The sequence below is a fragment of the Lithobates pipiens genome, unplaced genomic scaffold (assembly GCF_037356315.1).
Source record: "Lithobates pipiens isolate NorthernLeopardFrog02 unplaced genomic scaffold, aLitPip1_a1.2 Scaffold_19, whole genome shotgun sequence".
NCBI lineage: Eukaryota > Metazoa > Chordata > Amphibia > Anura > Ranidae > Lithobates > Lithobates pipiens.
This window is the reverse complement of record NW_027507764.1, coordinates 590,472,640-590,499,734: the sequence shown is the minus strand read 5'-3', so window position 1 is coordinate 590,499,734 and position 27,095 is coordinate 590,472,640. Positions and strand designations below refer to the sequence as shown.

The 27,095-nt window shown below is 46.9% G+C and overlaps 1 protein-coding gene across 1 annotated transcript in view; it reads right to left on the bottom strand.

Annotated features, from left to right (window-relative positions):
- The window catches only part of LOC143998131 (unconventional myosin-Ig-like), a 307,651-nt gene that overhangs the window by 214,697 nt on the left and 65,859 nt on the right, over positions 1-27,095 (bottom strand). The window contains exon 6 of the mRNA XM_077493873.1: positions 26,987-27,076. Coding sequence (XP_077349999.1) covers positions 26,987-27,076 — 90 coding nt within the window. The remainder of the gene's footprint in view (positions 1-26,986; positions 27,077-27,095) is intronic.

The window sequence follows — 27,095 nt, the reverse complement described above, 5'->3', positions numbered from 1 at the left end:
CACCACCTCTTGTCTCTGCTCCCTACACACCTCCGAGCACCACCTCTTGTCTCTGCTCCCTACCCACCTCCGAGCACCACCTCTTGTCTCCGCTCCCTACCCACCTCCGAGCACCACCTCTTGTCTCCGCTCCCTACCCACCTCCGAGCACCACCTCTTGTCTCCGCTCCCTACCCACCTCCGAGCACCACCTCTTGTCTCTGCTCCCTACACACCTCTGAGCACCACCTCTTGTCTCTGCTCCCTACACACCTCCGAGCACCACCTCTTGTCTCTGCTCCCTACACACCTCTGAGCACCACCTCTTGTCTCTGCTCCCTACACACCTCTGAGCACCACCTCTTGTCTCCGCTCCCTACCCACCTCCGAGCACCACCTCTTGTCTCCGCTCCCTACCCACCTCCGAGCACCACCTCTTGTCTCCGCTCCCTACACACCTCTGAGCACCACCTCTTGTCTCTGCTCCCTACACACCTCTGAGCACCACCTCTTGTCTCTGCTCCCTACACACCTCTGAGCACCACCTCTTGTCTCCGCTCCCTACCCACCTCCGAGCACCACCTCTTGTCTCCGCTCCCTACACACCTCTGAGCACCACCTCTTGTCTCTGCTCCCTACCCACCTCCGAGCACCACCTCTTGTCTCTGCTCCCTACACACCTCCGAGCACCACCTCTTGTCTCTGCTCCCTACACACCTCCGAGCACCACCTCTTGTCTCTGCTCCCTACCCACCTCCGAGCACCACCTCTTGTCTCTGCTCCCTACACACCTCCGAGCACCACCTCTTGTCTCCGCTCCCTACACACCTCCGAGCACCACCTCTTGTCTCTGCTCCCTACACACCTCCGAGCACCACCTCTTGTCTCCGCTCCCTACCCACCTCTGAGCACTGTCACTTGTCTCCTCCCCTACATACCTCCAAGCACTGTCCCGTTCTCCGCCTCCTAGCCACCTCCGAGCACCACCTCTTGTCTCTGCTCCCTACACACCTCTGAGCACCACCTCTTGTCTCTGCTCCCTACACACCTCTGAGCACCACCTCTTGTCTCCGCTCCCTACACACCTCCGAGCACCACCTCTTGTCTCCGCTCCCTACCCACCTCCGAGCACCACCTCTTGTCTCCGCTCCCTACACACCTCTGAGCACCACCTCTTGTCTCTGCTCCCTACCCACCTCCGAGCACCACCTCTTGTCTCTGCTCCCTACACACCTCCGAGCACCACCTCTTGTCTCTGCTCCCTACACACCTCCGAGCACCACCTCTTGTCTCCGCTCCCTACACACCTCCGAGCACCACCTCTTGTCTCTGCTCCCTACACACCTCCGAGCACCACCTCTTGTCTCTGCTCCCTACACACCTCCGAGCACCACCTCTTGTCTCCGCTCCCTACCCACCTCCGAGCACCACCTCTTGTCTCTGCTCCCTACACACCTCCGAGCACCACCTCTTGTCTCTGCTCCCTACCCACCTCCGAGCACCACCTCTTGTCTCCGCTCCCTACCCACCTCCGAGCACCACCTCTTGTCTCCGCTCCCTACCCACCTCCGAGCACCACCTCTTGTCTCCGCTCCCTACCCACCTCCGAGCACCACCTCTTGTCTCTGCTCCCTACACACCTCTGAGCACCACCTCTTGTCTCTGCTCCCTACACACCTCCGAGCACCACCTCTTGTCTCTGCTCCCTACACACCTCTGAGCACCACCTCTTGTCTCTGCTCCCTACACACCTCTGAGCACCACCTCTTGTCTCCGCTCCCTACCCACCTCCGAGCACCACCTCTTGTCTCCGCTCCCTACCCACCTCCGAGCACCACCTCTTGTCTCTGCTCCCTACACACCTCTGAGCACCACCTCTTGTCTCTGCTCCCTACACACCTCCGAGCACCACCTCTTGTCTCCGCTCCCTACCCACCTCCGAGCACCACCTCTTGTCTCTGCTCCCTACCCACCTCTGAGCACCACCTCTTGTCTCTGCTCCCTACCCACCTCCGAGCACCACCTCTTGTCTCTGCTCCCTACACACCTCCGAGCACCACCTCTTGTCTCTGCTCCCTACACACCTCCGAGCACCACCTCTTGTCTCTGCTCCCTACACACCTCCGAGCACCACCTCTTGTCTCCGCTCCCTACACACCTCCGAGCACCACCTCTTGTCTCCGCTCCCTACCCACCTCCGAGCACCACCTCTTGTCTCCGCTCCCTACCCACCTCCGAGCACCACCTCTTGTCTCCGCTCCCTACCCACCTCCGAGCACCACCTCTTGTCTCTGCTCCCTACCCACCTCCGAGCACCACCTCTTGTCTCCGCTCCCTACCCACCTCCGAGCACCACCTCTTGTCTCTGCTCCCTACCCACCTCCGAGCACCACCTCTTGTCTCTGCTCCCTACCCACCTCCGAGCACCACCTCTTGTCTCTGCTCCCTACACACCTCCGAGCACCACCTCTTGTCTCTGCTCCCTACACACCTCCGAGCACCACCTCTTGTCTCTGCTCCCTACACACCTCTGAGCACCACCTCTTGTCTCTGCTCCCTACCCACCTCCGAGCACCACCTCTTGTCTCTGCTCCCTACACACCTCCGAGCACCACCTCTTGTCTCCGCTCCCTACACACCTCCGAGCACCACCTCTTGTCTCTGCTCCCTACCCACCTCCGAGCACCACCTCTTGTCTCTGCTCCCTACACACCTCCGAGCACCACCTCTTGTCTCTGCTCCCTACACACCTCCGAGCACCACCTCTTGTCTCTGCTCCCTACACACCTCCGAGCACCACCTCTTGTCTCTGCTCCCTACCCACCTCCGAGCACCACCTCTTGTCTCTGCTCCCTACACACCTCCGAGCACCACCTCTTGTCTCTGCTCCCTACACACCTCCGAGCACCACCTCTTGTCTCTGCTCCCTACACACCTCCGAGCACCACCTCTTGTCTCCGCTCCCTACACACCTCCGAGCACCACCTCTTGTCTCTGCTCCCTACCCACCTCCGAGCACCACCTCTTGTCTCCACTCCCTACCCACCTCCGAGCACCACCTCTTGTCTCTGCTCCCTACACACCTCCGAGCACCACCTCTTGTCTCCGCTCCCTACACACCTCCGAGCACCACCTCTTGTCTCCGCTCCCTACACACCTCCGAGCACCACCTCTTGTCTCCACTCCCTACCCATCTCTTAACAACATCCTTTGTCTCCACCCCCACCCACTTATGAGCAGCGTTCCTTGTCTCCACTCCCTATCCACCTCTTAGCACCATCCCTTGTCTCCACCCCTACTTACCTCCAAGCACCATCCCTTGTCTCCACCCCTACTTACCTCCAAGCACCGTCCCTTGTCTCCACCCCCTACCCATCCCTGAACACCGTCCCCTGTCTCTTCCCCTACTTACTTCTGAGCACTGTCCCCTGTCTCCGCCCCTCACCCATCTCTGAGCACCGTCCCTTGTCTCCTCCTCTACTTATCTCCAAGCACCGGCCCGTGCCTCCACCTCCTACCCACCTCTTAACACCATCCTTTTTCTCTACCCCCACCCACCTCTGAGCACCGTTCCTTGTCTCCACTCCCTACCAACCTCTTAACACCATCCCTTGTCTCCACCCTTACTTTCGTCCAAGCACCATCCCTTGCCTCCACTCCCTACCCAACTCTTAACCCTGTCCCTTGTCTCCGCCCCCTACCCACCTCTGATCACAGTCCCGTGTCTCCTCCCCTACCTACTTCTAAGCACCGTTCCTTGTCTCTTCCCCTACTTACCCCTGAGCACCCTCACCTGTCTCCACTCCCTACCCATCCCTGAGCGCCATCCCTTGTCTCCTCTCCTACTTTCCTCCAAGCACCGTCCTGTGTTTCCGCCTCCTACGCAACTCTGAGCACCATCCCTTGTCTCTGCCCCCTACCCACCTCTTAACACCATCCTTTTTCCCCACCCCCACCCACCTCTGAGCACCGTTCCTTGTCTCCACTCCCTACCCACCTCTTACCACCATCCCTTGTCTCCACCCCTACTTACCTTCAAGCACCATCCCTTGTCTCCACTCCCTACCCACCTCTTAACACTGTTCCTTGTCTCCGCCCCCTACCCACCCCTGAGCACCACCCCTTGTCTCCGCCCCTACCCACCTCTGAGCACTGTCCCCTGTCTCTGCCCCCTACCCACCTCTGATCACAGTCCCTTGCCTCCTCCCCTACCTACTTCTAAGCACCGTCCCTTGTCTCTTCCCATACTTACCTCTGAGCACCCTCACCTGTCTCCACTCCTTACCCATCCCTGAGCACCGTCCCTTGTCACCACCCGCTACTTACCTCCAATTGCCATCCCTTGTCTTCTCCCCTACTTACCTCCAAGCACCGTCCCGTGTCTCCGCCTCCTACCCACCTCTGAGCACCACCTCTTGTCTCCGCTCCTTACCCACCTCTTAACAACATCCTTTGTCTCCACCCCCACCCACTTCTGAGCAGCGTTCCTTGTCTCCACTCCCTACCCACCTCTTAACACTGTCCCTTGTCTCCGCCCCCTACCCACCCCTGAGCACCGCCCCTTTTCTCCGCCCCTACCCACCTCTGAGCACGGGTCCCCTGTCTCCGCCCCCTACCCACCTCTGATCACAGTCCTTTGTCTCCTCCCCTACCTACTTCTAAGCAGCGTCCCTTGTCTCTTCCCCTACTTACCTCTGAGCTCCCTCACCTCTCTCCACATTGTACCCATCCCTGAGCACCGTCCCTTGTCGCCACCTGCTACTTACCTCCAATCGGCATCCCTTGTCTCCTTCCCTACTTACCTCCAAGCACCGTCCCGTGTCTCCACCTCCTACCCACCTCTGAGCACCACCTCTTGTCTCCGCTCCCTACCCACCTCTTAACACTGTCCTTTTTCTCCATGCCCACCCACCTCTGAGCACCGTTCCTTGTCTCCACTCCCTACCCACCTCTTAACACCATCCCTTGTCTCCACCCCTACTTACCTCCAAGCACCATCCCTTGTCTCCACTCCCTACCCACCTCGTAACACTGTCCCTTTGTGTCCGCCCCCTACCCACCCCTGAGCACCGCCCCTTTTCTCCGCCCCTACCCACCTCTGAGCACGGGTCCCCTGTCTCCGCCCCCTACCCACCTCTGATCACAGTCCTTTGTCTCCTCCCCTACCTACTTCTAAGCAGCGTCCCTTGTCTCTTCCCCTACTTACCTCTGAGCTCCCTCACCTCTCTCCACTTTGTACCCATCCCTGAGCACCGTCCCTTGTCGCCACCTGCTACTTACCTCCAATCGGCATCCCTTGTCTCCTTCCCTACTTACCTCCAAGCACCGTCCCGTGTCTCCACCTCCTACCCACCTCTAAGCACCACCTCTTGTCTCCGCTCCCTACCCACCTCTTAACACTGTCCTTTTTCTCCATGCCCACCCACCTCTGAGCACCGTTCCTTGTCTCCACTCCCTACCCACCTCTTAACACCATCCCTTGTCTCCACCCCTACTTACCTCCAAGCACCATCCCTTGTCTCCACTCCCTACCCACCTCGTAACACTGTCCCTTTGTGTCCGCCCCCTACCCACCCCTGAGCACCGCCCCTTGTCTCCGCCCCCTACCCACCTCTGAGCACCGCCCCTTGTCTCCGCCCCCTACCCACCTCTGAGCACTGTCCCCTGTCTATACCCCCCACCCACCTCTGATCACAGTCCCTTGTCTCCTCCCCTACCTACTTCTAAGCACTGTCCCTTGTCTCTTCCCATACTTACCCCTGAGCACCCTCACCTGTCTCTATTTCCTACCCATCCCTGAGCACCGTCCCTTGTCACCACCGGCTACTTACCTCCAAGCGCAGTCCCTTGTCTCCTCCCCTACTTGCCTCCAAGCGCAGTCCCTTGTCTCCTCCCCTACTTACCTCCAAGCGCTGTCCCTTGTCTCCTCCCCTACTTACCTCCAAGCACCATCCCTTGTCTCCTCCTCCTAGTACTGCCCTTTTTAGAGAATGCAGGATCAAGTCTCATTGTGTAATGCTAAGTCATTTCTTTGGAATTTGTTAATAATAACAAGAATGGCAGTAAATTAGATCAACTGAAGCCAGCAACAATAGACCCCCCCTGCAACAATAGACCCCCCTAGCAACAATAGACCCCCCCCAGAAACAATAGACCCCCCCAGCAACAATAGCCCTGCCCAGCAACACTACACTCCTGCTCAGCAACAAGAGACCACCCCCATACCCAGAAACAGTAGATCCCTGCAGGAACAATAGATCCCACTTAAAACAATAGCTGCCGGGCTGCAGCAACTTTTCTCGTTCAATAAACAGCAGCAGCGGGGGGGGGGGGGGGGGGGCACCTCTGACATGTTTTGCAATGTAAAACACTTCTCCAAAGCTTGGCCTCCGCTGCTATTTAATACATAAAAAAGAGTGGTGCAGCCCAGAGTTCAGTCTTTTGTTTTCTTTTTTGACTTAAAGGGAATGTAAAGGGATTTATCAAATATATTTTTTATTAAAAAAAAAAAAAAAAGATATAAAAAAATCCTTTTTAATATTTAGTATTTTCATATCCAGCCAGTAGGTGGAGCTCTCAGCTCTTTTTGACAAACTTACCAGTCTATTCCTATCCGCTTTTTATTTGTTCTTAATAAAAGTAATACAAATACACAAAAAAAAAAAAAATACAGAGAACACTAAGGGGATATTTATTTAAAATGTTGCTGCAGATAATCCTGTTAATGTTTCTAATATGTTTATTTCCTATCATAGTCAGCTCAATCTAGTGGCCGTAATGAGGCATTTTCCTACAATACCTCAATTGGGAACATAACACATTATGGCCACTAGATGGAGCTCACAGGTAATACACATATTAGATACACTATGGGGGTTGCCTGTGATGGCTTTGCAAATGCTGAGCTATTTACACAGTGAAAATGGAAGTGAACTGGATGACTTCTCCTTGAAAATGGTAAGTGAACAGGGTGAGTCCTCTGAAAGTGGCCTTGGTGGTCAGTGAGAGTAAATAAATTAGCACCAATGGTCAGTAAGAGGAAAAATAGTGCCCCGTCATTGGTCATTGGTGTCAGTGGGAGGAATAGTGTCCTATTGTTGGTATCAGTGGAAGGAATGGTGTCCCATTGTTGGTGTCAGTGGGAGGAATAGTGCCCCATCATTGGTATCAGTGGGAGGAATAGTGCCCCATCATTGGTATCAGTGGGAGGAAAAGCACCCCATCATTGGTATCAGTGGGAGGAATAGCACCCCATCATTGGTATCAGTGGGAGGAATAGTGCCCCATCATTGGTATCAGTGGGAGGAATAGTGCCCCATCATTGGTGTCAGTGGGAGGAATAGCGCCCCATCATTGGTATCAGTGGGAGGAATAGTGCCCCATCATTGGTATCAGTGGGAGGAATAGTGCCCCATCATTGGTGTCAGTGGGAGGAATAGCGCCCCATCATTGGTATCAGTGGGAGGAATAGTGCCCCATCATTGGTGTCAGTGGGAGGAATAGTGCCCCTATCATTGGTGACAGTGGGAGGAATGGTGCCCCATCATGGGTATCAGTGGGAGGAATAGTGCCCCATCATTGGTGTCAGTGGGAGGAATAGTGCCCCATCATTGGTATCAGTGGGAGGAATAGTGCCCCTATCATTGGTGTCAGTGGGAGGAATGGTGCCCCATCATGGGTATCAGTGGGAGGAATAGTGCCCCATCATTGGTGTCAGTGGGAGGAATAGTGCCTCATCATTGGTATCAGTGGGAGGAATAGTACCCCATCATTGGTGTCAGTGGGAGGAATAGTGCCCCATCATCGGTGTCAGTGGGGGGGGGGGGGTAATCCTCTTTATAAATAATAGCAAAATGTTTTAAAATACAGAATGATGATTGTCCAGCAAACATTCGCTCTAATTGCACAATGAATCCTTTATGAATGAAGATCTAAATACATTTATGTAAATCTTCACTAAATTTTGCCTAGGCGGCTCAATGGGTAACATTTCACTGACAATAAATTGGTTATTTTACCCCAAAATCATTTCATTTACCCCCCCCCCCCCCCCCCCGCGTGTGGAGTTCGTCTTCCTATGAGTAGTGAGATGTGTGACGGGTGACCGGTCCTCTTCCCCGGCGCTCCATGCCGGGTCTTTGTGTCCGCCCTGCGCTCTATTAGAAATGTACATTGAAGGTCTCCGCCATGACGCGCTCCGCTCCGCTCTGTGACTCTGAGGGGATTTTTTTATTGCCCTCCCTTCCCAACATTTCTACATCCATCCAATAAACCGGAATCCGCGATTTATCTTCACCCCCCCTCCCCCCGCCGCCGCCCGTCTCTCTCTCTCTAACGCTCGCGGTTCTCGCCGAGACAGAAAAATAATGTTCTGCAGTTCATGAATTATGAAGCATCTGCAGCAACATTTCCCGGCGGAGGTCAAAAGTTCAAGAACATCATAGAGGAAACGATGAGCGAACATGAGCGGCGGGTAACGCGGAGATAACGATGAGACGCGGTTTGTGTATGAGAGCTTTATGTCATCCTATTGGATTGGTCTCGTATATATACATGGTGTCCATGTCAGGAAATTCATCCAACGCTCCGCTCAGGGAACGCGGGAAGAATGACGCCTGCGCCATCAGGCTCCGCCCCTTTCATTATAGTTACTTTGTTACATAGTCGGGATAAAAAAAAAAGTTCAACTAGTAGATATAAAATAAAACCTGTAGCCTCCCTCAGAACCCCGAAAAGCCACCGATGATCCGGTTGAAGACAAAACCCTTCAAAGTGCTCAAACAGGGATCTGGGTCCCCCAAGTCAGGGGCCCGCTCAGTAAAAAAATTCTTCCCTATAATTTGTCCTCATCAGGTGTCTTCCTCAGGGTGTCCCCTTACATCAGGTGTCTTCATCAGGGTGCCTCCTTACAGCCAATATCCCCATCAGAGTGCCCCTTTACATGAGGTTTCCCCATCATAGTGCCCCCTTACACCAGGTGTCCCCACCACAGTGCCTCCTACTATTAAGTGTCCCCATCAGAGTTCCCCCTTACATCAGGTGTCCCCATCAGAGTCCCGCCTTACATCAGGTGTCCCCATCAGAGTCCTGCCTTACATCAGGTGTCCCTAGGGTTGCCACCTGTCCAGGATTCACCCGGACAGTTCGGGTTTGGAATCATGTGTCCGGGTTTCAGACTGCCTGAAACCCGGACACATTATTTAGACTGGGCTATGGCTTTCCAGCAGGGTTGCTGCATGCAGTTGTCTAAGCTGAGAGTGTCAGGGTTCTCAGGTCACCCCTTACATCAGAGTTCCCCTTTACACCAGAGGTCACAGTGTTTCCCCTTACTTCGGAGTCCTCTCCGTACATCAGAGTTCTCTGTGTTAGCCCTTAAATCATGGTTCCCAGAGCATCCCTTAGTCCCCAGAGTTCTCCCTTACATCAGAGTCTGCAGAGTCCCCCTTATAGTGAAAGGGAACTCTGCGAGTTCAGATGTAAAAGGGGGGCCCTTGTTATTAACTTCATAGGATTAGAAATGTTATTTAATAGCAAAATAGATGTATAAAAACAAATTGCTGTGCGCCGCTAAAGTGTTCGGGTTTGACTTGAAGAAAAAGTGGCGACCCTAGCTGTCCCCATCAGAGTTCCGCCTTACATCAGGTGTCCCCATCAAAATGCCCCCTTAAATCAGGTGTCCCCATCAGAGTCCCCCTTACATTAGTTGTACTACGCCCGGCGACAGGGGGAGAAGGAGGGAGCCCGGGCGGTGACATCAATACCTGTGGCTGAGGCTCCCGGAAGTGGGGAAAGCATACCTGTGAAAGACAAATGTGGCACCGGAGGGGGGGAGTAGGGTTGCCACCTGTACGATTTTCTCCCAGACAGTCTGGATCTTGAATAATGTGTTCGGGTTTACTTCGGCCCCAGACCCGGACACATCATTCACACAAGCTGCACTGAGAGTGACATGTCTCCCCTCTCCCTGACAGCAGAGCTGAGTGTCAGTGTATAGAAGCTCCTCCCCTCCTCCTCCATTCTGTACACACAGGAGGAGGAGGGGAGCAGGGAAGTGTTGATATCAGGTCTGTAGAAAGTTTTTATTATGCTCTGTAGATGGAGGAGGGAGGGGGAGAGAGCAGCTGGAAAGGAGAACAAGGTAGAAGGTGGCGTGATAGAGGGGTTAGGAGGATATGTGCTGGGGGGGGGGGGGGGGGGTACTTGGCAGGGGGAAGATATGCTAGAAGTGTGGATTGGAGTTGAAATCTGTCCTGGCATTTCTCTACCTTCCCAAAGAACCCCTCCAGCACATATCCCACCCAGTGCCAGGACAAGGTCATCCAGTGCCCAGGGCAAAGATGCCAAACTGTGCTCCTCATTCCCTTAGGGTTAGGGTCAGGGTGCCCCCTATCCCTGCAATAAACCATTGCGCCAGGGGCAGCCGTTCCTCCTGCCCACCCCTTGTCCCGACCCTGATCCCACCCCCCCACCTCCCCCCCTTGCACTGGCTCTCTTCTCTCACAAAGCCCCCCCCCCCCAAGCACATATCTGACCCCCCCCCCAAGCACCCCCATCACATATGGGCACAGGCTGCATATGATGGGCACAGAGTCTGTATGATTGGCACAAAGGATGCATATGATGGGCACAGTGGCTCTATGATTGGCACAGAGGCTGCATATAATGGGCATAGTGGCTGTATGATGGACACAGAAGCTGTATGATTGGCACAGAGGCTGCATATGATGGACTCAGAGGCTGTATGATTGGCACAGAGGCTGCATATAATGGGCACAGTGGCTGTATAATGGGCACAAAGGCTGCATATAATGGGCACTGAGGCTGTATGACTGGCACGGAGGCTGCATATGATGGGCACAGTGGTTGTATGATGGGCACAGAAGCTGCATATGATGGACACAGTGGCTGTATGATGGGCACAGGCTGCATATGATGGGCACAGCGGCTGCATATGATGGGCACAGCGGCTGAATTTGATGGGGCACAGCGGCGGCATTTGATGGGGCACAGCGGCGGCATTTGATGGGGCACAGTGGCTGCGCTTTATGGGGCACAGTGGATGATTTTTTTTCCAGAATTTTTCAGTTTGCACCCGCTGTTAAAGTGTTCCGGCTTGGCTTGAAGAAAAGGTGGCAACCCTAGGGGGGGGGGGGGGGAGGAGTACAATGAGCAGAAGTTCCACTTTTGGGTGGAACTCCGCTTTACGGGTGTTCTGATATGTTTTATCCCCCAGATCCTGGACTTTGGTCTCTGGACTTGTTCTATCTTATCAAAATCTTTATGTAAGTGACGTCCCCAGAACTGGATACAGTGTTCTAAATGGAGTCTCCCTAAAGATCTATATAGAGGAATCAGGACCTCCTTCCTCCTGTCGGTGACCCCTCTAGTGATATAAAGATCTATATAGAGGAATCAGGACCCCCTTCCTCCTGCTGGTGACCCCTCTAGTGATATAAAGATCTATATAGAGGAATCAGGACCTCCTTCCTCCTGCCGGTGACCCCTCTAGTGATATAAAGATCTATATAGAGGAATCAGGACCCCCTTCCTCCTGCTGGTGACCCCTCTAGTGATATAAAGATCTATATAGAGGAATCAGGACCTCCTTCCTCCTGCTGGTGACCCCTCTAGTGATATAAAGATCTATATAGAGGAATCAGGACCTCCTTCCTCCTGCCGGTGACCCCTCTAGTGATATAAAGATCTATATAGAGGAATCAGTACCTCCTTCCTCCTGCCGGTGACCCCTCTAGTGATATAAAGATCTATATAGAGGAATCAGGACCTCCTTCCTCCTGCCGGTGACCCCTCTAGTGATATAAAGATCTATATAGAGGAATCAGGACCTCCTTCCTCCTGCCGGTGACCCCTCTAGTGATATAAAGATCTATATAGAGGAATCAGGACCTCCTTCCTTCTGCTGGTGACCCCTCTAGTGATATAAAGATCTATATAGAGGAATCAGGACCTCCTTCCTCCTAATGGTGACCCCTCTAGTGATATAAAGATCTATATAGAGGAATCAGGACCTCCTTCCTCCTAATGGTGACCCCTCTAGTGATATAAAGATCTATATAGAGGAATCAGGATCTCCTTCCTCCTGCTGGTGACCCCTCTAGTGATATAAAGATCTATATAGAGGAATCAGGACCTCCTTCCTCCTGCCGGTGACCCCTCTAGTGATATAAAGATCTATATAGAGGAATCAGGACCTCCTTCCACCTGCCGGTGACCCCTCTAGTGATATAAAGATCTATATAGAGGAATCAGGACCTCCTTCCTCCTGCTGGTGACCCCTCTAGTGATATAAAGATCTATATAGAGGAATCAGGATCTCCTTCCTCCTGCTGGTGACCCCTCTAGTGATATAAAGATCTATATAGAGGAATCAGGACCCCCTTCTCCTGCTGGTGACCCCTCTAGTCATATAAAGATCTATATAGAGGAATCAGGACCTCCTTCCTCCTGCTGGTGACCCCTCTAGTGATATAAAGATCTATATAGAGGAATCAGGACCTCCTTCCTCCTGCTGGTGACCCCTCTAGTGATATAAAGATCTATATAGAGGAATCGGGACCTCCTTCCTCCTGCCGGTGACCCCTCTAGTCATATAAAGATCTATATAGAGGAATCAGGACCTCCTTCCTCCTCCTGGTGACCCCTCTAGTCATATAAAGATCTATATAGAGGAATCAGGACCTGATTCCTCTATATAGTGGGGGGGGGGCACATATTGGGGAAATGAAAGCTGCCAGCTGACTCCCATACAAACCAATTATTAACAAAGTGATCAGTCCAGTAGTCTGCGTCATCCCAGTACTGACATATTGGGGAGGAGTGCGATATTGGATCAAGGGGATTTGGGATGAAGAAGATACTGGAGAAGGGGATATTGGGGGATGAGGGGATAATAGGGGAAGGGGGGGGGGTAAAGAATAATAGGGATTTTCAGAAAGCCAAGGAGTATTGGGGGCAGGGGAAATGGTGGGGGGGGGGGGGAGATTTTGGGTAGAGGTAGAGGATTTTGTGGGGGAAGGAATAATATTTAGAGGGGAGCAGCAGATTTTGGGGTGAGGAGAGGGGATATGGGGGGTGAGGTAGGGGATTTATGAGGGAGGTTAGGGATATTGGAGGGAGGACAGAGGATTTGAGGGGAGGAAGGGTATGTGGGGTGAAGCAGGGGGTATTGGTGGGGGGAGAAGGGAATAATGGGGAGAGCCAAGGATACTGAGGGGTAGCAGGGGGTGTTAGGGGGAAGCAGGGGATATTAAAGAGAGGAGGAGATATGGTGCAAAGTACAGTATATTGGGGGTGAGGGATTTTCTCTCTATTAATATACATTGTACCTCGGTGTCTATTCATATACATTGTATCTCGGTGTGTCTCTAGGAGTATACATTGTATCTCGGTGTGTCTCTAGGAGTATACATTGTATCTCGGTGTGTCTCTAGGAGTATACATTGTATCTCGGTGTCTCTAGGAGTATACATTGTATCTCGGTGTCTCTCTAGGAGTATACATCGTATCTCGGTGTCTCTCTAGGAGTATACATTGTATCTCGGTGTCTCTCTAGGAGTATACATTGTATCTCGGTGTCTCTCTAGGAGTATACATCGTATCTCGGTGTGTCTCTAGGAGTATACATTGTATCTCGGTGTGTCTCTAGGAGTATACATTGTATCTCGGTGTCTCTAGGAGTATACATTGTATCTCGGTGTCTCTAGGAGTATACATTGTATCTCGGTGTCTCTAGGAGTATACATTGTATCTCGGTGTCTCTAGGAGTATACATTGTATCTCGGTGTCTCTCTAGGAGTATACATTGTATCTCGGTGTCTCTAGGAGTATACATTGTATCTCGGTGTCTCTCTAGGAGTATACATTGTATCTCGGTGTCTCTAGGAGTATACATTGTATCTCGGTGTGTCTCTAGGAGTATACATTGTATCTCGGTGTGTCTCTAGGAGTATACATTGTATCTCGGTGTCTCTAGGAGTATACATCGTATCTCGGTGTGTCTCTAGGAGTATACATTGTATCTCGGTGTGTCTCTAGGAGTATACATCGTATCTCGGTGTGTCTCTAGGAGTATACATCGTATCTCGGTGTGTCTCTAGGAGTATACATCGTATCTCGGTGTGTCTCTAGGAGTATACATCGTATCTCGGTGTGTCTCTAGGAGTATACATCGTATCTCGGTGTCTCTCTAGGAGTATACATTGTATCTCGGTCTCTAGGAGTATACATTGTATCTCGGTGTGTCTCTAGGAGTATACATTGTATCTCGGTGTTTATTCATATACATTGTATCTGGGTGTCTCTCTATTCATATACATTGTACCTCGGTGTCTCTCTATTCATATACATTGTACCTCGGTGTCTCTCTATTCATATACATTGTATCTTGGTCTCTATTCATATACATTGTATCTCGGTGTCTCTCTATTCATATACATTGTATCTCGGTGTCTCTCTATTCATATACATTGTATCTCGGTCTCTAATCATATACATTGTATCTCGGTCTCTATTCATATACATTGTATCTCGGTGTGTCTCTAGGAGTATACATTGTATCTCGGTGTCTCTAGGAGTATACATTGTATCTCCGTGTCTCTCTAGGAGTATACATTGTATCTCGGTGTCTCTCTAGGAGTATACATTGTATCTTGGTCTCTATTCATATACATTGTACCTCGGTGTCTATTCATATACATTGTACCTCGGTGTCTCTCTATTCATATACATTGTATCTTGGTCTCTATTCATATACATTGTATCTCGGTGTCTCTCTATTCATATACATTGTATCTCGGTCTCTATTCATATACATTGTATCTCGGTGTCTATTCATATACATTGTATCTCGGTCTCTAATCATATACATTGTATCTCGGTCTCTATTCATATACATTGTATCTCGGTGTGTCTCTAGGAGTATACATTGTATCTCGGTGTCTCTCTAGGAGTATACATTGTATCTTGGTGTCTCTCTAGGAGTATACATTGTATCTTGGTCTCTATTCATATACATTGTACCTCGGTGTCTATTCATATACATTGTATCTCGGTGTCTCTCTATTCATATACATTGTATCTTGGTCTCTATTCATATACATTGTATCTCGGTGTCTCTCTATTCATATACATTGTATCTTGGTCTCTATTCATATACATTGTATCTCGGTGTCTCTCTATTCATATACATTGTATCTCGGTCTCTATTCATATACATTGTATCTCGGTCTCTATTCATATACATTGTACCTCGGTGTCTATTCATATACATTGTATCTCGGTGGGGCTCTAGGAGTATACATTGTATCTCGGTGTCTCTAGGAGTATACATTGTATCTCGGTGTGTCTCTAGGAGTATACATTGTATCTCGGTGTGTCTCTAGGAGTATACATTGTATCTCGGTGTGTCTCTAGGAGTATACATTGTATCTCGGTGTCTCTCTAGGAGTATACATAGTATCTCGGTGTGTCTCTAGGAGTATACATTGTATCTCGGTGTGTCTCTAGGAGTATACATTGTATCTCGGTGTCTCTAGGAGTATACATTGTATCTCGGTGTCTCTAGGAGTATACATTGTATCTTGGTGTCTCTCTAGGAGTATACATTGTATCTTGGTGTCTCTCTAGGAGTATACATTGTATCTCGGTGTGTCTCTAGGAGTATACATTGTATCTCGGTGTGTCTCTAGGAGTATACATAGTATCTCGGTGTCTCTCTAGGAGTATACATCGTATCTCGGTGTCTCTCTAGGAGTATACATTGTATCTCGGTGTGTCTCTAGGAGTATACATTGTATCTCGATGTGTCTCTAGGAGTATACATTGTATCTCGGTGTCTCTCTAGGAGTATACATCGTATCTCGGTGTGTCTCTAGGAGTATACATTGTATCTCGGTGTGTCTCTAGGAGTATACATTGTATCTCGGTGTCTCTAGGAGTATACATTGTATCTCGGTGTCTCTAGGAGTATACATTGTATCTCGGTGTCTCTAGGAGTATACATTGTATCTCGGTGTCTCTCTAGGAGTATACATTGTATCTCGGTGTCTCTAGGAGTATACATTGTATCTCGGTGTCTCTCTAGGTGTATACATTGTATCTCGGTGTCTCTAGGAGTATACATCGTATCTCGGTGTGTCTCTAGGAGTATACATTGTATCTCGGTGTCTCTAGGAGTATACATCGTATCTCGGTGTGTCTCTAGGAGTATACATCGTATCTCGGTGTGTCTCTAGGAGTATACATCGTATCTCGGTGTGTCTCTAGGAGTATACATCGTATCTCGGTGTGTCTCTAGGAGTATACATCGTATCTCGGTGTCTCTCTAGGAGTATACATTGTATCTCGGTCTCTAGGAGTATACATTGTATCTCGGTGTGTCTCTAGGAGTATACATTGTATCTCGGTGTTTATTCATATACATTGTATCTGGGTGTCTCTCTATTCATATACATTGTACCTCGGTGTCTCTCTATTCATATACATTGTACCTCGGTGTCTATTCATATACATTGTACCTCGGTGTCTCTCTATTCATATACATTGTATCTTGGTCTCTATTCATATACATTGTATCTCGGTGTCTCTCTATTCATATACATTGTATCTCGGTGTCTCTCTATTCATATACATTGTATCTCGGTCTCTAATCATATACATTGTATCTCGGTCTCTATTCATATACATTGTATCTCGGTGTGTCTCTAGGAGTATACATTGTATCTCGGTGTCTCTAGGAGTATACATTGTATCTCCGTGTCTCTCTAGGAGTATACATTGTATCTCGGTGTCTCTCTAGGAGTATACATTGTATCTTGGTCTCTATTCATATACATTGTACCTCGGTGTCTATTCATATACATTGTACCTCGGTGTCTCTCTATTCATATACATTGTATCTTGGTCTCTATTCATATACATTGTATCTCGGTGTCTCTCTATTCATATACATTGTATCTCGGTCTCTATTCATATACATTGTATCTCGGTGTCTATTCATATACATTGTATCTCGGTCTCTAATCATATACATTGTATCTCGGTCTCTATTCATATACATTGTATCTCGGTGTGTCTCTAGGAGTATACATTGTATCTCGGTGTCTCTCTAGGAGTATACATTGTATCTTGGTGTCTCTCTAGGAGTATACATTGTATCTTGGTCTCTATTCATATACATTGTACCTCGGTGTCTATTCATATACATTGTATCTCGGTGTCTCTCTATTCATATACATTGTATCTTGGTCTCTATTCATATACATTGTATCTCGGTGTCTCTCTATTCATATACATTGTATCTTGGTCTCTATTCATATACATTGTATCTCGGTGTCTCTCTATTCATATACATTGTACCTCGGTGTCTATTCATATACATTGTATCTCGGTGGGGCTCTAGGAGTATACATTGTATCTCGGTGTCTCTAGGAGTATACATTGTATCTCGGTGTGTCTCTAGGAGTATACATTGTATCTCGGTGTCTCTAGGAGTATACATTGTATCTCGGTGTGTCTCTAGGAGTATACATTGTATCTCGGTGTGTCTCTAGGAGTATACATTGTATCTCGGTGTCTCTAGGAGTATACATTGTATCTCGGTGTCTCTAGGAGTATACATTGTACCTCGGTGTCTATTCATATACATTGTATCTCGGTCTCTAATCATATACATTGTATCTCGGTGTCTATTCATATACATTGTATCTCGGTGTCTATTCATATACATTGTATCTCGGTGTCTCTCTATTCATATACATTGTATCTCGGTCTCTATTCATATACATTGTATCTCGGTCTCTATTCATATACATTGTACCTCGGTGTCTATTCATATACATTGTATCTCGGTGTGTCTCTAGGAGTATACATTGTATCTCGGTGGGGCTCTAGGAGTATACATTGTATCTCGGTGTCTCTAGGAGTATACATTGTATCTCGGTGTGTCTCTAGGAGTATACATTGTATCTCGGTGTGTCTCTAGGAGTATACATTGTATCTCGGTGTCTCTCTAGGAGTATACATTGTATCTCGGTGTGTCTCTAGGAGTATACATTGTATCTCGGTGTCTCTAGGAGTATACATTGTATCTCGGTGTGTCTCTAGGAGTATACATTGTATCTCGGTGTGTCTCTAGGAGTATACATTGTATCTCGGTGTGTCTCTAGGAGTATACATTGTATCTCGGTGTCTCTAGGAGTATACATTGTATCTCGGTGTCTCTAGGAGTATACATTGTATCTCGGTGTCTCTAGGAGTATACATTGTACCTCGGTGTCTATTCATATACATTGTATCTCGGTGTCTATTCATATACATTGTATCTCGGTGTCTATTCATATACATTGTATCTCGGTGTCTCTCTATTCATATACATTGTATCTCGGTGTCTCTCTATTCATATACATTGTATCTTGGTCTCTAATCATATACATTGTATCTCGGTGTCTATTCATATACATTGTATCTCGGTGTCTCTCTATTCATATACATTGTATCTCGGTGTCTCTCTATTCATATACATTGTATCTCGGTCTCTATTCATATACATTGTACCTCAGTGTCTATTCATATACATTGTATCTCGGTGTCTATGCTCAGATCCTGATGAATGTTACATTGTGTCTCATCTCATCTCTGGCTTTGTTGACTCGCAGGAAGGAATTCAGCATTTCATTTCTTTATACCCAGAATTAATAGCATAAAGAATAATGAGCAGAACTGGCAGCTGAGAGCATCTGTGAGATGGATGGAGAGCGCCCCCCGCTGGTGGATTCTGGTATTTCATGCTTTATTTACAAAAGTCCCTGAAAATGAAAGCTGTCAGCTGACTCCCATACAAACTCATGATTAACAAAGTGATCAGTCCAATAGTCCTCGTCATCCCAGTACTGGCACTGGTATTGCTGGCTGTGCCCACACTGGAGACATTCCCCCTCCCTGTGTGTCCTAATGATGACAGCGATGAGACATCTAACCTATCACAGGTGTCACCAGAACAGGAAATCTTCCATTGGGGACACCCATTCCAGTGACAACTGTCTTAAAGCTCATTTGCATGAGCAGCGCTGTCTTAAAAGCAGTGGATCGCTTTTTAGAGTATGGGCTTTCAGGCATTCAGGAAGTGATACTACAGTTCCAGAATGCCTGTTTTTTGTTTTTTTTTAGCCGAAGGAAGATTTTACGGATCGATTATGACTGGGCACTCAGACGTTGGTAAAACACATGGCATTGCACCCGCACTATTACATTGCATTGCCATTAATGGAATTAATAAAAAATAAACATCCATACTCACCTCAATGCTGCAGCTGTCGTCCCCCCCCCCTCCCCCTTTCTAAGAATTGAGTGATCACATGACCACTGATCTCTCAGGTCTCGGTCTACTCAGAGCAGAGAGCAGTGACTGTCAGTCATTGCTTTCCCTTTTGCCCCTCTAGTCACTCACTGGAGCACCAGGCTGGGGAGAGGGTGGGGCAGTCTGGGGAGGGGGTGGGGCAGGCTGGAGAGGAGGTGGGCCAGGCTGGGGAGGGGGTGGGGCCGGCTGGGGAGGAGGTGGGCCAGGCTGGGGAGGGGATGGGGCAGGCTGGAGAGGAGGTGGGCCAGGCTGGGGGAGGGTGCAGCGCTGGAAGGGCTTTGTTTTAAGGTAAGTTTAATATAATGTACTAGTATACGATGCATACTAGCACATTATGACATTACCTTGTAGGTACAAAAAAAAAATGTCCAGCTGTATACCACTGCTTTAATAGACAGGATGACCCTTTTTTTTTATATATTATTTAATTGTATTATTATTATTGGTAGTAGTAATGGTAGGGGTAGTATTGGTAATTGGTAGTAGTAGTATTCATTTATTTATTACTAATATTATTATTTGTAATAGCAGGGGAAGTATTAGTATTTAGTAGTAAAATGCATTAATTCTTTATTAATATTAGCAGGATTAGTTAAATACATTTATTGTTATGATTATTATTATTAGTAGAAGTAGTGGTAGCATTAAGTAGAAGTAGTAGCATGAAGTAGTAGTAAAAGAAGTAGTAGTAGCATAAAGAAGTAGTAGTAGTAGTAGTAGCATGAAGTAGAAATAGTAGCAGAAGCAGTAGTAGTAGTATCTGTTTATTATTCGTAGTAGTAGTAGTAGTAGTAGTAGTCGTACCTTTAGCATTTACGTAGTAGTCATAATTTTTTTATTATTCATAGTAGTAGTATTAATTTATTATTTGTAGTAGTATTTATGTAGTAGTAGTAGTAGTAGTAGTAATAGTAGTTGTAATAATTTATTATTTGTAGTTGTAGTAGTAGTATTTACTACCAGTGGTAGTAGTAGTACTTATTATTATTATTATTAGCAGTAGTGGTAGTATTAGTATTTAATATTATTATTATTATTTGTATTTATTATTATTAGTAGTAGTAGTCGTCGTAGTAGTAGTATTTAGTACTACTGGTAGCATTATTACTTTATTATTATTATTATTAGCATTAGTAGTAGTTGTATTCAATATTATTAGTTATAGTTTTTATTATTATTATTACTATTTGTATTCTTATTCGTATTATAACTAGTATTAGCAGCAGTAGTAGTATTTTATACTAGTGGTAGTATTAGCATTTATTATTATTATTATTATTTGTATTTATTATTCTTATTATTATTATTATTAGAAGTAGTAGTAGTATTTAGTACTAGTTGTAGTATTATTACTTATTATTATCAGCAGCAGTAGTAGTAGTTACATAGTTAATCAGGTTGAAAAAAGACACAAGTCCATCTAGTTTAACCATAAAAATAATATCATAGAATCCTATATTCACAATCCTATACCCACAGTTGATCCAGAGGAAGGCGAAAAAACCCAGCAGAGCACGGATCCAAATTGCTACAGAAGGGGAAAAAAATTCCTTCCTGATCCCAGAGAGGCAATCAGATTTTCCCTGGACCTTTACCTATAAATGTCAGTACCCAGTTATATTCTGTACACTTAGGAAAGAATCCAGGACTTTCTTAAAACAATCTACTGAGCTGGCCAGAACCACCTCTGCAGGGAGTCTATTCCACATTTTCACAGCTCTTACTGTGAAGAAACCTTTCTATATTTAGAGAGGAAATCTCTTTTCCTCTAGATGTAAAGAGTGTCCCCTTGTCCTCTGTGGTGAACTTAAAGTGAATAATTCAACACCAAGTTCACTATATGGACCCCTTATATATTTATACATGGAGATCATATCCCCCCTCAATCTCCTCTTCTCAGGAGAGAATAAATTCAGTTCCTCTAATCTCTCCTCATAGCTGAGCTCCTCCATGCCTCTTATCAGTTTGGTTGCCCTTCTCTGCACTTTCTCCAGTTCCCCGATATCCTTTTTGAGAACCGGGGCTCAAAACTGAACTGCATATTCCAGATGAGGTCTTACTAATGATTTGTACAGATGATATCTCTCTCTCTGGAGTCCATACTTCTCTTATACAGGAAAGGACTTTGCTCACTTTGGAAACCGCAGGTTGGCATTGCATGTTATTATTGAGCTTATGATCTACCAAAACCCCCAGATCCATCTCCACCATGGACTCCCCCAGATCCTTCTCCACTATGGATCCCCCAGATCCTTCTCCACCATGGACTCCCCCAGATCCTTCTCCAACATGGACTCCCCCCAGATCCTTCTCCACCATGGACTCCCCCCAGATCCTTCTCCACCATGGACTCCCCCCAGATCCTTCTCCACCATGGACTCCCCCAGATCCTTCTCCACCATGGACTCCCCCAGATCCTTCTCCACCATGGACTCCCCCAGATCCTTCTCCACTATGGATTCCCCCAGATCCTTCTCCACCATGGACTCCCCCAGATCCTTCTCCAACATGGACTCCCCCAGATCCTTCTCCACCATGGACTCCCCCCAGATCCTTCTCCACCATGGACTCCCCCAGATCCTTCTCCACCATGGACTCCCCCAGATCCTTCTCCACCATGGACTCCCCCAGATCCTTCTCCACCATGGACTCCCCCAGATCCTTCTCCACCATGGACTCCCCCAGATCCTTCTCCAACATGGACTCCCCCAGATCCTTCTCCAACATGGACTCCCCCAGATCCTTCTCCAACATGGACTCCCCCAGATCCTTCTCCAACATGGACTCCCCCAGATCCTTCTCCACCATGGACTCCCCCAGATCCTTCTTCTCCAACATGGACTCCCCCAGATCCTTCTCCACTATGGACTCCCCCAGATTCTTCTCCACCATGGACTCCCCCAGATCCTTCTCCACCATGGACTCCCCCAGATCCTTCTTCTCCAACATGGACTCCCTCAGATCCTTCTCCACTATGGTCTCCCCCAGATTCTTCTCCAACATGGACTCCCCCAGATCCTTCTCCACCATGGACTCCCCCAGATCCTTCCTGTGTTGTGCATGGCACAGGCAATATTTCAGAGAATATCACCTTGGAGGTCCTTCCCTTCAACTTGCAGCCTAGTTCTCTAAATTGATTCTTAAAGAGGGATTCCACCAAAAAAAAAAAATATTAAAAGCCAGCAGCTATAAATACTACAGCTGCTGACTTTTAATAAATGGACACTCACCTGTCACGGGTTCCAGCGATGCCGAGGCCGATCGATCGCTCGGCTCTCAGCTGCTGCCGCCACCATTCTAGGTGAGGGAATCAGGAAGTGAAGCGAATCGGCTTCACTTCCCGGTTCCCTACTGCGCATGCACGAGTAGCGCAGCGCAATAGGAATTCTCCGCGCTGTCTCTGAGACCCGTGTGTGTCCCAGCAGACAGCGCGGCAGGACAGGAAATGGCGTAGACTCCCACGGGAGTCTATGCCCGGAAGTGGGTGTAAATACCTGTCTTTGACAGGTATCTCCACCCCCCTCCCCCCTGAAAGGTGCCAATTGTGACGCCGGAGGGGGGGAGGGTTCCGATCAGTGGAAGTTCCACTTTAGGGTGGAACCCCGCTTTAACCACCTCGCGCCCGCCCTATAGCCGAATGACGGCCGTAGAGCAGGCGCGTTCGTCTGGGAGGCCGTCCCTGGACGTCCTAATGTTTACTTCCGCAATGCGCGCCGCCGCGGGCGCGCATCGCGGAAGTTCTGTGTTCGCCGTGCCCCCGGGGACAAGCAAACACAGATCACTGTAAACGGCCAATCACAGCGGCCGTTTACAGCGTGATCGGCGTATCCAATGGGAGATGATCTCATATGTAAACATATGAGATCATCTCTCAGCGCCGCTCTCCCTCCTCACACAGACAGTGTGAGAGGGGAGAGATGAACGGCTGCAGCGGCAGCCGTTCTGCCTTGAGTTGAAAAAAAAAAAAAAAAGTAAAAAAAGTAAAGTAAAAAGTGCCATCCTCCCCCAGCAGTGCCATCCTCCCCCAACAGTGCCATCTGCCCCAGTGCCATCCACCCCAGTGCCATCCACCCCAGTGCTACCTGCCCCCAGTGCCATCCATCCCAGTGCTACCTGCCCCCAGTGCCACCTGCCCCCAGTGCCATTTGTCCCCAGTGCCATCTGTCATCAGTGCCACGTATAAGTGCCATCTGTCATCAGTGCCACGTATAAGTGCCATCTGTCATCAGTGCCACGTGTCATCAGTGCCACATAGTGCCATCTGTCGTCAGTGCCACGTATTAGTGCCATCTGTCATCAGTGCCACGTATCAGTGCCATTTGTCATCAGTGCCACCTGTCAGTGTCACGTGCCATCTGTTGTCAGTGTCACGTGTCATCAATGCCACTTATCAGTGCCATCTGTCATCAGTGTCACGCGTCATCGGTGCCATGTATTAGTGCCATCTGTCATCGGTGGCACGTATTAGTGCCACGTATTAGTGCCATCTGTCATCAGTGCCACGTATTAGTGCCACGTGTCTTCAGTGCCACGTATTAGTGCCACGTGTCATCAGTGCCACGTATAAGTGCCACGTGTCATCAGTGCCACATATTAGTGCCATCTGTCATCAGTGCCACATATTAGTGCCATCTGTCATCAGTGCCACGTGTCATCAGTGCCACGTATAAGTGTCATCAGTGCCACATATTAGTGCCATCTGTCATCAGTCTCACGTGTCATTGTCCTGGTGCTTCAAAAGTGTAATAAATAGTCAACAAGTTAGATGTGTAATTTATGTTCCTAGAACACATGATGGCGCTACCTGCATGTTGGGCCTCTCTATGTGGCCAGGCTGTGAAAAAGTCCCACACATGTGGTATTGTAATACTCAGGAGGAGTAGCAGAATTTTTTTGGGGGTGTCATTTGTGGTATTCACATGCCACGTGAGAGAAATAACCTATTACAATGACAATTTTGTGGAGAAAAAAAAAAATGAAAAATCTTAATTTTGCAAAGAATTGTGGGAAAAAAATGACAACATCAAAAAGCTCACCATGCCTCTTACTAAATACCTTGGAATGTCTACTTTCCAAAAAGGGGTCATTTGGGGGGTATTTGTACTTTCCTGACTTGTTCGGGTCACAAGAAGCGAGATAGGCCACCAGTACATCAGATGTGATACATTTTGTGCGATTCGCACCACAGCTTGTAGACTCTCTAACTTTCACAAAGACCAAATAATATCCACTAATTTGGGTTATTTTTACCAAAGACATGTAGCAGTATAAATTGTGGCCAAAATTTATGAAGAAAAATTCATAATTTGCATAATTCTGTCACAGAAACAAAGAAATATGCGTTTTTTTCAAAATTTTCGGTCTTTTTTCATTTATAGCGCAAAAAATAAAAACCCCAGAGGTGATCAAATACCACCAAAAGAAAGCTCTATTTGTGGGAAAAAAAGGACAAAAAATTCATTTGGGTACAGTATTGCATGACTGAGTAATTGTCATTCAAAGCGTGAGAGCACCGAAAGCTGAAAATTGGTCTGGGCAGGAAGGGTGTTTAAGTGCCCAGTAAGCAAGTGGTTAAGGAGCCTCCACCTTACATATATTATGTCATTGGTCACAACGTGGACCAAGAAAGCCGGGTCATGCCCAGCCCCTCCCAGTCATTTATCAACCCGGTCCACCACACGCCGAACCCTGGCACCAGGGAGACAGCAAAACATTCGGTTGAGGTGATCCTGGCAACAAATTATTCTGATTATAGGATCCCCTATTCCCCGATTAGTAGTATTTGTATTTCATTTTATTAGTTATAGTTTTTGTTATTATTATTACTATTTGTATTTTTATTCTTATTATTACTAGTATTAGCAGTAGTAGTATTTTATACTAGTGGTAGTATTAGTATTTAATATTATTATTTGTATTTATTATTATTATTATTATTATTAGTAGTCGTAGCAGCAGTATTTAGTACGAGTGGTAGCATTAAGGCTCGGTTCACACACGACGCGGCACGACTGCCGAGACCTCAGCGGCGACTTGCAAAATTACTTCTGTAGAGAAGTCAATGCAAGTCGCCCGAAGTCGCCGCAAAAGTAGTACAGGAACCTTTTTTCTAAGTCGGAGCGACTTGAGTCGCTCCTCTTAGAACGGTTCTGTAGTACAGAACGGAGCGCGACTTGGCGCGGCAAGTTGTGCCGCGTCGTGTCGCCTCCTGTGTGAACCGAGCCTAATACTTATTATTATTATTAACAGTAGTGGTAGTATTATTATTTATATTATTTAATAATATTATTATTATTATTTGTATTTATTATTATTCTTATTAGTAGTAGTGTTTAGTCCTTCTGATTATAGAATCCCCTATTCCCCGATTAGTAGTATTTGTATTTAATATTATTAGTTATAGTTTTTATTATTATTACTATTTGTATTTTTATTCTTATTATTACTAGTATTAGCAGTAGTATTATTTTATACTAGTGGTATCATTAGTTAGTATTTAATATTATTATTTGTATTTATTATTATTAGTAGTAGTAGTAATAGTAGTAGTAGCAGTATTTAGTACCAGTGGTAGCATTAATACTTATTATTATTAGCAGTAGTGGTAGTATTATTATTGAATATTATTATTATTATTATTATTATTATTTGTATTTATTATCATTAGTAGTAGTAGTAGTATTTAGTACTAGTGGTAGTATTATTACTTATTATTATCAGCAGCCATAGTAGTAGTATTTGTATTGAATGTTATCAGTTATAGTTTTTATTATTATTATTATTATTATTATTACTATTACTATTTATATTTGGATTCTTATTATTAGTAGTATTAGCAGTGGTAGTATTATTCAGTACTAGTGGTAGTATTAGTATTTAATATTATTATCATTTGTATTTTTTATTTAGTAGTAGTACTTGTAGTAGTGGTAGTAGTAGTAGTAGTATTCAGTACTAGCTGTAGTACTGGTAGTAGTAGTATTCAGTACTAGTGGTAGTAGTGGTAGTAGTAGTATTCAGTAGTAGTGGTAGTAGTAGTATTCAGTACTAGTGGTAGTAGTAGTATTCAGTACCAGTGGTAGTAGTAGTATTCAGTACTAGTGGTAGTAGTAGTATTCAGTACTAGTGGTAGTAGTATTTAGTAGTAGTATTAGTATTTAGTAGTAGTATTAGTATTCAGTACTAGTGGTAGTAGTATTAGTATTCAGTACTAGTGGTAGTATTTAGTAGTAGTAGTATTAGTATTCAGTACTAGTGGTAGTAGAATTTAGTAGTAGTATTAGTATTCAGTGCTAGTGGTAGTAGTAGTATTAGTATTCAGTACTAGTGGTAGTAGTATTTAGTAGTAGTATTAGTATTCAGTACTAGTGGTAGTAGTATTCAGTACTAGTGGTAGTAGTATTCAGTACTAGTGGTAGTAGTAGTATTCAGTACTAGTGGTAGTAGTAGTATTCAGTACTAGTGGTAGCAGTATTTAGTAGTAGTATTCAGTACTAGTGGTAGTAGTATTCAGTACTAGTGGTAGTTTTAATACTTATTATTATTAGCCGTAGTAGTATTTAATAATACTATTATTATTAGTTTTATCTATTAGATCGCCTGTTTCTGGGATCTGTACAGAGAATGACTTACATTGGCGCTCTCTCGGGTGAAGACGTACATTGCGGGGTCTCTGCCCAGACCGGAGGAGCTCAGTAAAGACTCCGGAGCCCCCAGTAGCAGCTGGAAGACAAAGACATGA